This window comes from Amyelois transitella, chromosome 17 (genome assembly GCF_032362555.1).
Source record: "Amyelois transitella isolate CPQ chromosome 17, ilAmyTran1.1, whole genome shotgun sequence".
In the NCBI taxonomy this organism is placed as follows: domain Eukaryota; kingdom Metazoa; phylum Arthropoda; class Insecta; order Lepidoptera; family Pyralidae; genus Amyelois; species Amyelois transitella.
This window is the reverse complement of record NC_083520.1, coordinates 2,660,019-2,674,780: the sequence shown is the minus strand read 5'-3', so window position 1 is coordinate 2,674,780 and position 14,762 is coordinate 2,660,019. Positions and strand designations below refer to the sequence as shown.

The following is a 14,762-nucleotide window of genomic DNA, read 5'->3' as shown; positions in this document are numbered from 1 at the left end:
TTCTATTAATTTATAGACTGCGGCATGTGAGATTAAAAGTGTCATTTATTTAAAAATTATCCTTTGCACCCGATAGGCACAGATCTTACTCAATCGGTAGGCTTTTTGTCAGTGCCATGTTTCAATGAATTGTGTACGCCAGGCAAAAATTTATTATCGATTAAAAGTTTATAATTTCTATTAAAACACGTGTGTGTAATATATACAAAGACTTACCCCACCAAATGACATCTGAAACCACACGTTTATGTAAGTATTAAGTATGTAAGTTTTAGGTAAAAAATAATTATAATATTCAAAAATTAAAAAAAAATGTACGTAGAGCTTCGTTCGCGTGAAATATGGATCTTTCATTTGAAAGTCGGGTTGAAATTTTGACGTTGGGTGTCTTTTTTTAATTCTTTCTGAAATGATTAAGTATTTCATGCTATCGAAGCTCGGATGAATAAAATTAAGGCTTTTTATGAAATCTGCGTAGTAAATTTAACATACAAGGCAATAGGACGCGGTGACTTTTGTATTAACAAGAGTCAACGTGGACTCCCAAACTGTTGATGTTGCGCCGATATCCATTATAATCAATAAAATGAAATATGGCAAATAATAAAATGTAAACAACCCGATAAATAATTTATTCTTGCAACTGTACGATGCCGTTGATAGTTATTAGATAAGAAATAAAATTAATTATAAAATAATAATTCTTTTATTTTTTCACATTGTACTATGTAGGTACACCTTTTTTCATCGATTTGGGATATTAAGGGCGAACCGAGAAAATAATGCAGTGACGGTGTTGCATACACCGACTGACGTGTCGCAATTCCGCGCCTCGGGGCAGCGGAATAAGGTTAAATAATGATATAATTATGTACATACCTATGAGTACATAATACGGATGCGGATAAATGTTGAGTCGCTTTATTAAAATCATCATCAGGAAACTTGTCTCGTCTTTGTGTGAACTAACCATAAAGTACAAAGGCATGTATCTGGAGTTTCGTTCTTGTGTGTAGGTAGACATTTAACATGTTACACATACTGTGTTCAGCTGACCCCTAGCTTTGAAATCCATCGAGATTAAGCTATGATGAAAGAGTGATCTTGTAAATTTTTAGGTAAAAAAAAAACAACCTTTTAATGTAGAAAAATATTTTATTTGTCTAAAAGTATTTATTATTTATGCATATTGTCAATTATTCTGCGATTAATATTCAAATTTGCATTCAAATCCCTATAATAGACGAAATTTTGTGAATTTTTGTGTACGAACATTAAAGAATTTTTTTTGAAAACAGAAAGAGAGCTACGCGAGAGCAGTTTCACAGATTTAAAATTAAATCGTGCGTGAGTATTTTCAAATAGTTTTTTATACCTACTCTTGTCTACGTTTATTTAAATCTAACTTTGAGCCAATATAATTAATGGATAGTGTCACGGCTTCGGCGGGCGTCGACAGATAGGATAAAAATAAACGGGAAATGTATTTACTTTACTTATATATGTATAAAGTAAAGGTCTGAAAAAGATAAAAAATATGCCAAAGGTAGACAAGAAAATTGCAAAATTATTTCTCGGAAAGAGAGTCGGTATTTTAAGGGGTTGTGTTAAAAAGCACTGATCATCTTTTCCTTGGGAAAAACGTCATGTTCTTGAACTCATCCCTAAAATATTTAGACTTTAATGCACAATCGGTCTTTTAATAAATTCAGAATTTATCTTTGGTATCCTGTAAGTAAAAATCCAAGTCTAGGTTTGTTGAAAAGGATCTTAAATATTAATTACATATCCTTAGTAACATCTAATGGTTCGTTACTTTGCATTCTAATATAAAAAATATTTGCCGACCATTTTTTCTTAATTTAAATATGAACATTTCGTTCAAAATTTAACTACTTGACAATGTACTTAATGGAATGAATGAATTCAATACCTACGCTAAAATTCCATGTGGATACTAATATTAATATATAAACTAAACATACAGAAAAACATGTCACAATTAAATCTATCTACATTGAGTCGTGCATTAGATGCACTCGTGGTAATAACATGGAAGTTATAATAGTTAAAATCGAAAATAACAGGCACCACTTGGATTAAAATAAGATACATAGAGGTAACATACCAATGGAGTATTATATACTTAATTGAGTTTAAACTTCACATATTTTTTCTTCAAAACCTGGCTTTTGTTATGAATTAGCACCAACAAAAATTGCGGACTTTGTTATTTAAAAACGTATTCCTGGGCTAACCCCAGTTTACGAGTTTTACTCGATCAAACGAAGCGTCGAGCGAGTAATCGCGAATTTGTATGGAATTGCATTAGTGCCATCGCGTTACCACTTGGTGGCGCTGATCAAATCAAATACAAATTAGAAAGAAAAGAGTAAAACTCGTACTAACTACTCTGGAAAACCTATACATACCGCATCCATCTTTTCTTCATGAATATAAGTCAAGATATATTTTTATTTAGTTTGTCATTAAGCGTTTACAAATATACGCTATTCTTGAATTTATAATTTATATTATTTGTTTTCCTGAGTCAAAAGAGGGTTAAGTACTCCCAAATACTGATATAAACCATGGTATTTGTATAGATTTTCTTATAAATGAAACTCACAGAATATGCTTTGTTATTTAAAATGTACTTATGAATGAACATGTGTTTAATTTTATATTTATTTCATTTCTTATAATATAATGACAAAAAACATGCTTGTTTATAGACAGAATGTAATGATTAGTCTTTGATTTGCCAATTCTAGGTCTACAGTCTAGTCTCTTTTTGTCTATGGAAATAACACTTTTTGCATAAAAAAATATTAAAATTTTTATATATATTTTTAGTTATGTACGTTTAACAGGAAACTAATAATAACTGACCGATGTTTGCACTTGATAGATATTCAATAGGATTTTACATAAGTTTTTGGTCAGAGGTTATCATTGATAATGGTTATTCTAAATTTATATATTCTTAATCGATTATGTTCAATCATTTATAAATGTCTTTTATGCCACGTAGTAAATAAAGTTAAATTTCTAAATGTCTTATCACGCAATTGTGACTATAAAATTAATCATTATTATATTTTCACCAATTTAAATGATATTTTTGTACGCCACCACTTCCGGGATGCGTCCCACCTGGGGAGAACTAAATTCTCTTATGATAACCGGGTAGGCTAGGTCTGCGTAAATCAGGCAAGCATGTACTAAATTGTCATTAAAATCTACTGTTCGCTTGTCGTATTTTCTTCGCTTAAACTTAAAACTAACTTTGCCTCGTATTTTATGTCGAATAAGACTATGTATTACAATTCGGAATAATATAAGATTATAGAAATGACATGTACTGGTAAACTGATGAGACCACAACACTGACTGCTTTTCAACTGAATAGAACACTTCATTCATATAGTTTCAAATACAAATGGCATTTCTAAAGTCTTATATTATTCCAACCTTTATTCTCTTTACAAATGTTGATAACTTTTTTTTTACAAAAGTTGTACATTAAGAGACCTTCATGCCCGTGTCTAATTGTAGAAGTTGCTTCATCAGCTCGTAGGTGGAGAAGCTGGTGGCCACCATGGGTATGGCTCTGATGTAGTTGATGCTCATGCCGCGGTACAGGCCTTTCGCTATGCCGTTCTCGTGGTATATCAACGTTAGAGTTTTGATCATGCCCGTGCTGGAATATATTTTATTGAAAGTCAATTATTTATGAAAAAAATAAATAAAATATATTTCGGACATACACAAAAGCATGGAACACACATACTAGGCTAATTAAAAAAAAATAACGAGGCGACGTCACTAACAAAACGCATTTTTGGTATGGACAAAAGGGTAAGCAGGTAGCAACAGAGATAGCCCAACATGCATAACTTTTTTATGTGTAACAGTTTAATTTCTCGCTCTTCGTGAAAAACTATCACTGTTTCGCTTGTTATTATGACGTGATACGGGATAGAGATAGATTTTCGCGCGATAAAAACAGCGTCGCGCGTGCCATGCTGACGGACTGTAAGTTAATTTACGGACAGATACTGAAGTGGATTGTGAACGTTTTGATTTTACTAATGAGCGCATTTGGAGGATAACAAGTAATTTTTCTTCTTTTTTTTGAAAATTTGTTGCTATATTCAGATTCTAAAGCTGGAAGGATTTTATGAGCTATCAGATGTTACTCATAATATGCGTCTACTGCATAGCTAGCTCGTGTTTTAAAGTTAAAAAATACAATGGAATTAATACAAGCAAATTCAAAATAAACGCAAACTACACACGCAGAAGCTAAATTATTGTATTTAAACGAATAAATACTGCTGTGACTAAACAATCATTTTACGACTGAGTGATATAACCCAGAATAACAACAATACATTAAGTTTCCTCATAAAACAATTTGAAATTTCACTCATGATAAAATAAAATTTTTAACTCATGGTGAAATAATTGAACACAAGCAGGGTTTTTATACACCTTGGTTAAAATTAATTTACCGAGGTGGACAAAGGTGACTAGGTAATGTGCAATAAACCACGCAAACACACACATAAAGCTATCATACTAAGTATTGTGTAACAAACCTCCTGTGATTCGCCGACACCGACAGACGTGCAAAAAGAAATGGCACGGTTAGTAAAAAATAAAAATATTTTATGACACATACTAATTAGATTAATAATTGCTCTACTCGTAGGTATGCTAGAAAGAAGTGAGTGATATGTTAGTGTTGTGTCAAAGTATTTAATTAAAGACCCAACTCCGTTGAAAGTTATAATAACACCTTTCAGTTCAATAATTTCATTGAGTACGAAACCTTATGAAAAATATTTTAGTTTTAACCTAATTATTTACCCCAGTATTTTATAAATTAATATAAACATTATGCTGGTTTAGAAGCGAGAGAAAAAATATTGAGCATATTATAAAAAGTAAATCAAAAGAAAGGCAAAGCTTGGAAATCTCTTATTGAGCATTGGGTTAACAACCTTCACCTCCATCGTCATCCAGTTACATCATATTTCATCATCCAGTTAAAGGTGGAGCATCAATTCTTGAGACTCTCTAAAATGTGACTGACACAAATTTTGCGGTGTACAGGTCTATTGCATACGAAGAAAGACGTGTTATAACGTCTTTGTCGCCTCCCTCCGTGTGGAATAAAGACGTGTTACGTTATCATTACCTCCCTCCGTAAGGAATAAAGGTGCGTTATTTTATCTCTACTTCCCCCCATAAGGAATAAAAACAAGGTTCGTGTGTCGTGTGGTTCCCGGCACCAATACAAAAAAGAATAGGACCACTCCATCTCTTTCCCATGGATGTCGTAAAAGGCGACTAAGGTAATAGGCTTACAAACTTGGAATTCTTGTTTCAGGCGACGGGCTAGCAACCTGGTACTATTTGAATCTCAATACTATCATTAAGCCCAAATATATAGCTGAACGTGGCCAATCAGACTTTTCAGGACGGTTGGCTCTGTCTACCCCGCAAGGGATAAAGACGTGACCGTATTTATGTGTGTGTCATGTGATGTGACTGACCCAAACTTGGCGGTGTGCGGGTCCATGCAGGCGAGCTGCATGCGGCGCCGCGTCACGTCCAGCGGGTACGACACAGACTGCGCCACCGCGCCCGCCAGCCCGCCGCACACCAGCTTGCCGGGCACAGTCAGTACTAGACCGCCTGGGTGTAATATGTAGGTTCAAAAATAAATTGAAAAAAAAATCACAGTTTGAAAATATGTACCTACATTATCAGAAGGAGGACCAATGTTGGTACTGCTTTTGATACATATGTACATACATACATAAAATCACGCCTCTTTCCCGGAGGGGTAGGCAGAGACTACCTCTTTCCACTTGCCACGATCTCTGCATACTTCCTTCGCTTCATCCACATTCATAACTCTCTTCATGCAAGCTCGGCGGTTTCGGGTACTTGTGACCTGACCCTTTACCAGGACGTCCTAACTTTTGATTCTGTTAAGATTTTATATTAGGGGAATATTTAACTTAAATAACAATCAGGGAGTCAATTTTTCTACAAATGCGCTTTGGAAGCGGTAGTAGTTATAATTAGATTTAAGTTATGTGACGTCAATAAGTGATACCTTGTATCCAATTTTGAAAATAAATCTATTCTATTCTAATTTCTGACTTCTTAATCATAGCGAGAACTGATTTTATGTCTTATGTTGGAGTCTCAAAAATACTACAAAAATAAGTCTAAAATAAAAATCACGATACAAACAGATAACAACACATACTTCATACAAACTATCACTGTATAATTTGGTGTTGGTCATCCAAATGTACAAAAATAAAAGTTATACATTATGACGTCAAAAAATACTGAAAAATCCCTCTCACTGCCGTTGCTTCCAGGAGCTTACTCTAAAAACTATAAAGGTAAAAAGATAAATCTCACTGACCAGTGTTACGCTCGCACTTGCGACACAGCGTGGTGGGGAGGTACTTCATGCAGACGTATTTCAGTGACTCGAAGCAGTAGAAACTGAAGCCGGCGTAGGGGATCATGCCCACCATGGTTGGCACGAAACCGCGGTAGAGTGCGCGCGCGCCGCCTTCCTGTAAACGGCAAATGCCCGCCGTTCCATATTATTTTATAATTGCGATGCCCAACAGGGTTCATATTGTACCTATTTATAAGCAGTAACTGTAATTCAACTGATGTACTTCATGATATGCAATAAAGAATTTGAAATTGAAATTACATATACACATTAGAGGTATCATATATTAACGCAAGTTGCAGCCTCTATGGACAGTCGGACTCTTGGCATCAAAAAAACAAAATAAATTTATTTCTATATTTTGTGACGTTTAATTTTAAAAACTAACAGATAAATTAGTAAAAAAATGACTATCGATTCAGAAGACGACAAGACAAGACTCGCCTTGAACGGAAATCTGGTGTTTTCATTTATTGTGACTGACCCACGACATTATTACACATATTTATTAATTTCAGAATTTTTATTAATACATGAATAAATTCAAAATTTAAATAATTTCTGAATGTTTTGTCCGTCTCTATGGAAAATATCACAAATAGGTCCAATAGTTTTTGGCGAGTTTCTTTACGATGAAGAATACATATCTTTTATGTATTATACTATAATACAATTTATGTATGTGCGGGTGTAAATTTGTAATATAAGTTAAAAAGTATTGATAAATGTAAAACGTGTGGAGTAAAAGAGTATGTATTGACCACAAAAAAGAGGGTATGTTGAGAAAAGTAAAAAAATGTCAAACGCTGCCTATTCATGAAAGATAACTCGCGTTTAACCTGAGCTTTGAACAAATATCTGGCAAGCCAGAGGTCACGGTGAGTACTGGCTAATCAAAGTGTTTTTAACATTAATTAAAATAACATAAGTAATAGGTATTTGTACGACACATCAAATTGTTTTTTTTTATAAACAGACAATGCCAAGCAAAGTAAAAAAAATATTTTTTATTTTTTTTGTAAGTGACCAGTTGCAACCTTTGTAAACGAAGATAATAGGGTGATACCAATAATCATTTAAAATTAAACTTAACATTCGTTATCAGCACGATGTTCTCATTTAAATAGATTATACAATTCTAATGACACTAAAAGGCTTGATAATTGATTTTTTAATGAATCGGTAAGTTTTGTATGATAGATAAACGTTTCATATCTTAAAATTCTTGACTGGTCAGATCTGTTGGCGTACAAGGTTGGGATGTTTTGTTGGGATGTTGATGATACAGGAAGACCAGCGGTAGACCGTCATGGACAGTTTTTATATCATTTTTATGCTCTTACGGCAATATGTATATCGATCTCAAATTGACACTTTATCTACTCCAGCACAATACAGGATCATAGTCACAGTCATACCCCCTCTCCAGGGCGCCAAGAGAACGATGAACAATGATGACGGATGAAAAAAGGAAATTGAGTGACCGGATAAGGAATAGCGTGATAAGGGAATGTTGTGATGTGAAAGAAGATGTAGTTACAGGAACAGAAAAGGGTATGTTGAGATGGTTCGGTCATGTGGAGGGGATGAATGAAAGCAGGTTGACTAAGCAGATATACAAGGAAGGTGTGTAGGGAAAGGTCGGAGTGGGAAGACCTAGACGAACGTATCTTGATTAAAAAAAGGACGTCCTGGTAAAGGGTCAGGTCAAAAGTACCCGAAACCGCCGAGCTTGCATGAAGAGAGTTACGAATGTGGATGAAGCGAAGTTAGTATGCAGAGATCGTGGCAAGTGGAAAGAGGTAGTCTCTGCCTACCCCTCCGGGAAAGAGGCGTGATTTTATTTATGTGTTACATACACATGTATGAAAAAGGGAAATGTCCAAAAAGTACCACCCACCGTTTTGAACATAGTGACCGCCGCGTGTGCTATACCAGAGTACTTGTGCTCCCCGTGGACCTGGAACGCCAGACGAGCGCGGATCGTGTCCAGCGGGTAGGTCAGAGTCACCGCGGTCACCCCCGCCGCCGCGCCCGCTATGAACTTGTCCCCGTGTTGGACTACTGGCACGTGAACGCGGTTTAGGTACTGAAAATAAAGGTGAGTAAGTCAAATAGAATTTCGGTACGTGAGGCGTAAAAGGCGAGTAAGGGATAGGCTTACAAACTTGGGATTCTTAGGCGATGGGCTAGCAACCTGTCACTATTTGAATCTCAATTCTATCATTAAGCCAAATAGCTGAACGTGGCCATTCAGTCTTTTCAAGCCTGTTGGCTCTGTCTACCCCGCAAGGGATAAAAACGTGACCATATGTATGTATGTATGTATGTATGAGATTAAACATCAAACCTACTAATTTTATAAATGCGAAAGTTTGTAAGTACGTCAGGATGTCAGTATGGATGTTTGTTACTTTTTCACGCAAAAACTACTGAACCGATTACGATGGAATTTTGTAGCTGAAGACCCAGAATAACATATAGGCTACTTTTATCCCGGAGTTCCCGCGGGATTAATTCCACGCGGATCTTGCCAGTGGATGTCGTAGAATACGACGTAAAGAAAGCATAATAAACTTTGGATTCTTCTTTTAGACGAAGCTCTTGCAACCTGCCACTATGTATGACTCGCTATTTGAATCGCAATTCCATCATTAGGCCATACAGCTAAACGTGGCCTTTCAGTCTTTTCAAGACTGTTGGCTCTGTCTACACCACAAGGGATGTAGACATGATTATATGTATGTATGCTTATAAAATAGCGTAGTGTTTAGTATTTATGACACCTATTCTTCTGAAATAGGGCAAAACTTTTAATAGTACATACATACATACATATGATCACGTCTATATCCCTAGCGGGGTAGACAGAGCCATTAGTCTTGACAAGACTGATAGGCCACGCTCAGCTGTTTGGCTTAGTGATAGAATTGAGATTCAAATAGTGACAGGTTGCTAGCCCATCGTCTAAAAGAGGAATCCCAAGTTTATAAGCCTATCCCTTAGTCGCCTTTTACGACATCCGTGGGAAAGAGATGGAGTGGTCCTTTTTTTTTTTTGTAATGGTGCCGGGAACCACACGGCACCTTTGATAGTATTTCATTACAAATACAAATAAACATTTTTTCAACTCGCGATCTGCCAACGTGAATCAATTCTGTTTGCATACACTATCATAACATTCGACAGAAGTGATATATATGAAGATAGTGGGTGAAATGTTTCTTATCGGAACAGACACCTGATTTAGACAATTTGGCAAGTGATTTAGCAAGTTCAAAGTTCTGTAATATAAACACGACAATAAAACGATGTTTATACGAATGAAACATACCGATTGGAATAATGCACGTCTACTTATAGACTAAGAGATGGGCGCAGTTTTGTTATCTGTCGCTAACGGCCGATTTCTCTGAGTTTTCTTGTTAAGTTTCTTAATAGCATTTTTCTAAGAGATCCGTAGATCTATGCATTCAAGAAAGGTAAATATATAGGTTTTTTTTTTTAATTTTACTCATCCTTTTTTAATGAGTTTTAAATTAGAATTAGAGCAACCCAATATTAAACGTCGTGTAAAAACGACCGTAATGTGCGCAGAACAGAAAAAAATATATAATTTTTTGTGTACGATTGTATTGCATAAAAATCAAAACTATTCGCACATTTTTCTTTTGTTCTTAGTTTTACAAGTTATTTGTGTAGATATAGTCTTACGCGTCTTGTTTCCGCTGACTCTGCTTAGCAACAAAAGTTATCATTTTCATTTGGGTCAAAGCCTCAGGTCTTACCCAAACGGGTAACTATCTGCGGGCCTTCAATTGTTTGTACGCAATACTTGCACAGGCCAAGGCTTCCTACATTTGCCTTATCGGGCAAAAGGGCTAGAGACATTGTCAGATCATATGCGAGCCATTAGACTTAAATTGAGCACATCATAGATAGATAGATAGATAAAACTCTTTATTGCACCATAAGAGAAAACATACAAAACAACACAAAGCAGATATAAATGGTACAAAGGCGGACTTATCGCTAAAGCAATCTCTTCCAGTCAACCTTTGGGTGGAAGGAAATTAAACAGGAGATCGGCGTTGGCGCAGAGCAAGATAAATATGGTCAAGTGTAGAGAGAAAAGTCGGAAAGCTGACTTTTCTTCACCAAAATTTATTTGGCCCAATTATAAGAATTTTCGATAACAGGTACGTAGGATACGAGATTCATAAAGGTGTAATTTGGCATGTAGATAGGTTATAGTGGGTCGAGAAAGAGATCACCAAAATCAATTGCCTGAAAATTCCACGAGAAATGGAGATATTGTGAATATCGCATTATAAATAAATCTTGTATAAATATAATATAAAAAAAAATAACGACGCTCCTATAACTCCTGAGAATAACTGTAAGATTATTGTCAGTCGGTCTTATCACTTCTGCAAACGATTTACCTGCTAATCCTATTAGACTTAAGGACAAAATATTGATCGACATCACAATCAATTTGCAACTTTTCACACGAAAAGCAAATATACGAGTTATTCCAAGTTATTAGCAACATTAATGACATCGTGGCAAATAGGTGTAAGCTAGGTATTGCATTGTATAATTGTAGTAAACAGATCTAATTAAGATTAAGATTGAAGACAAGGTTGACGATTATGACTAGTTATATATAGCACTATACCTACTACTTATATATAGTATAGTGCAGGGACCCGTTTGTCACATACCTACATGTAGTTACGTATGTATATATCCCTTGTGGGGTAGGCAGAGTTAAGTCTTGAAAAGACTGAAATTCCGTCTTCAGCTGTATGGCTTTATGATGGAATTGAGATTCAAATAGTGATAGGTTGCTAGCTCATCGCTTACAAGGGGTATCCCAAGTTTGAAAGCCTGGCCTTAAAGACATATTGTGTAATTCTAAACCAGAGTGATACGCCACCGCCCATGCGGCACGCGGCTGAATAGATTTCGAAATTAATTTTTTTTTTATCGAAGCTGACATGATGAACCCTTTATCAAAAAAAAACAACAATGTTTTTATCAAATTTTAATCACGTTTAATGTTAATTAACTAGCGAAAAAGCGCAACTTTAAAAGGACTCAAGAGTGTTTTTAGGCCGCATATAAGTTACTGTAAAACTATGTATAAATATCGCAAATTTATAAATTTTCTTTAAAATTTATAAACTTTTGTAGGATTATTAACGAGACATATGACGACTATGACGTCCACATTTTCATTGATTAACTTACCGAACTCACGTGTAAAACACGCGTAACATACAACATTGGCACGGGACGAACAAAAAAGACGTATGATGAAGACATGGCGGATGAAGGGCTGAATGGTTACAAATCCAGTTGCATATGCAAGTATCCACATTCATAACTATGCAAACTCGTCGGTTCTCATTTGTGGTGGCATTATTTGACTTTTTTTTATATGGCGCCGTGTGGTTCCCGGCACCAATACAAAAAGGAATAAGACCACTCCATCTCTTACCCTTGGATGTCGCAAAAGGCGAGTAAGGGATAGGTTTATACACTTGGGATTCTTTTCTTAGGCAAGCAACCTGACACTATTTGAATCTCAATTCTATTATTGAGTCACACAGCTGAACGTGGCCTATCAGTATTTTTAAGACTGTTGGCTCTGTCTACCCTGCAAGTGATATAGACGTGACTATATGTATGTATGTACATACATATATGATTTAAGTTGGGGCTGGGGCAATAATGATTACAATAATGCCTCCCGGTGCATAGAGGGCCCTGGCCGGATTCATTCACAGCACGTAAGAGTGATTCCGCGGCCTCCCTTAGACGCATCCTGCGTCTAGAGTCATCATTCGTCATACACTGAGATGATATGATAAGAATCACAAAAGAAACTGTTGAGAACCAAATATTTAACCTATTTTCCATGTAGTCTTGCCATACGCCATAACACACGAAATTACTCAAAGGACAGAATAGTTTAAGCTCATTACATATGAGGTATTGTCAATATATGCAAATGATTACAAGCGGCGTCTTCATTTAAAACCCTGTGAAGTGTACACTCGCCTTATATGGTAATTGTATAACTTGTTAGTAGTGTAAACACACTAATAGTAATAACAACATAACAATTAGTTAATATTACTGGTTAAATCAATCACAAACATAGGTTTAGACTTATTGTACCTACTGAAATTTTTAAACAACATTGTTTAAAATTTTATAAACATTGTAAAATTAATGAATTTATGAGTATATGTTATCATATTTAAAATTAAAGCTTTTGCTACCAACATTATAAATACTCAACATCTAAAGCAAGTAAATTGACCAAAATAATGTGATGGAGAGTTGATGTAATTCAGCCAAATATAATGGTGCCAATACATAGAGGCCTTTGAATTTTATCATTGGACATTAGTATATGCCATACTTCAAAACATAAAAAACAAAGGACACAAGCAAAGATGAGTGAAAGATAGGAAAAAAGCTTTTCACTGATCAACTAGATGAATGTATAATCTGTTGGAAGAACATTTTTTGAAAATGAGTAGTACTTATACATATATACAAGAGCCGGTCGCCCGCGACATCGTCCGCGTGGAATCATTCCCGCGGGGTTTCCGGGATAAAAAGCCTATATGTTATTCTGGGTCTTCAGCTACCTACATACCAAATTTCATCATAATCGGTTCAGTTTTTGCATGAAAGTGTAACAAACATCCATACTGACATCCTGACATACTCACAAACTAAGGATTTTTAAATTCCTAGAGATAAACAAAATAAATTTAGAAAATTATATTGACCAACAGTCTTACCTTCTTATAAATCTCAAAACTAGTAAACTGTGTAGCTGCATACGGGAATATCCTGACCATCTGAGCACCATTCCCTTTGTAGAGTGCAAGCAGGGACTCTTTCTTGATGATGGCAGCGAGGCCGCCGACAACCCCATGATGCTTATAGTGCACCGATTGTGCTTGAAGCAGGATCTTGATGCGGTCAAGCGGTGCTACCGTGGTTTTTGCACACATTCCGGCAACACCTGATAAGTATTTAAAAATTTACCACGATATTCTTCCTTCAAAAAATTCTATAAAGAATAAATTAGTTACTTTTCTGTGAAAATTTTTATGTCACTTTCAAAATAATCATAACTTTAATTACAGTATTTAATTCTCAAAACTATTATAGTACTAGTTTTTTTATTCAGTTATTTATTTATATTGATAGTTATATGAAATAATTTATAGATGCTATGTAAATATTTAGATTATTAGTAATTAAAAAAAATAATTAAACCTATCTATATCAAGATGTTTAATAAGTTTTTTTTAAATAAAGCAAAATTATAAATACTCTAATGGACTACTTACCTCCAGCTAATAGGCTCTTGAGTATAAAGGTAATATCATTCTTCTGTTCCATTTGTAAAGCCATTTTCACTTATTATGTTACAGTACAAATTTATATAAAACTCGATTTGCAACTCTTTGACTTTTAATCAAAATAAATTCTACAATTCTTCAATATACCCAATTAATTTATTCACAGTATAATCAGACATTTCTTAACGGAACCTCACGCAACTGTACTATCGTCTAACTTTCACCGTAAGACGAGACAAATATGTACTTCCACACGCCACGACCATGCGATTTAGTGGCCCGACCACTAAGCACTGTTGATTTTAAAGCAGTAGCTTCTGCCTACGAAACCGGCTGTGACCTTCGCTATGACCAACTGACCGACACAACTGTCTTTCTAGGGGCCTTACACCGATACAGAATTATATGAATCTATTCAACACATCGGTACAAAGTGTACCGTTAAACGTAAGGATTAGTTTTAAAAATAGTTATATAATGCTATCTGATATAAATTCACTTTACTTATTAGTTGATAGGAATATTGTCGACGACATGCTGCTATAATTTGCAAGCTTTAAATAAATTGAAATTATGTTTTATTTAAAACTTCAGTTATAAAAACACTGAACAAGCCACAACACAACCAAAACAAGAAAAGCAAAAATTTTCAAAATCAAATTTGCCAATGACTGTCATTGGTAACTTGACTTTGACACTAACTCAAATAGTTTTATGATATGAATGATAAGGATTTACGCCTGTACAGCCAAGAATGTGTTATACTTTTTATAGAGTGACTTTGGTTTTTATTGCCAATAAAGAACGCTAGATGTCTCTGACTTTGGCGCCAAAGTTACAAATAAGAGGAAAATGTAAATTATTTACATAGA

At 35.0% G+C, this 14,762-nt stretch overlaps 1 protein-coding gene across 1 annotated transcript; it reads right to left on the bottom strand.

The window, feature by feature from the left end:
* Window positions 1-2,690: 2,690 nt before the first annotated feature.
* Window positions 2,691-14,539, bottom strand: LOC106143444 (solute carrier family 25 member 16). Its single transcript, XM_013345535.2, has 6 exons — window positions 13,879-14,539; window positions 13,321-13,547; window positions 8,397-8,585; window positions 6,455-6,611; window positions 5,565-5,706; window positions 2,691-3,703 (listed from the first exon to the last, which is right to left on the bottom strand). Exons 1-6 carry the CDS (start codon window positions 13,940-13,942, stop codon window positions 3,526-3,528), a joined length of 957 nt encoding a protein of 318 aa, XP_013200989.2. The 5' UTR covers window positions 13,943-14,539; the 3' UTR covers window positions 2,691-3,525.
* Window positions 14,540-14,762: the final 223 nt, after the last annotated feature.

Coding starts and splice junctions, on each gene's coding strand:
- LOC106143444 (XM_013345535.2), bottom strand. CDS start 13,942: ATGGCTTTACAAATGGAACAGAAGAATGATATTACCTTTATACTCAAG. Junction 8,586..13,320: donor GTTTTGAGATTTATAAGAAG/GTAAGACTGTTG, acceptor CTTTATTTTCAG/TACCTAAACCGCGTTCACGT. Junction 6,612..8,396: donor CGGTCACTATGTTCAAAACG/GTGGGTGGTACT, acceptor TGCCGTTTACAG/GAAGGCGGCGCGCGCGCACT.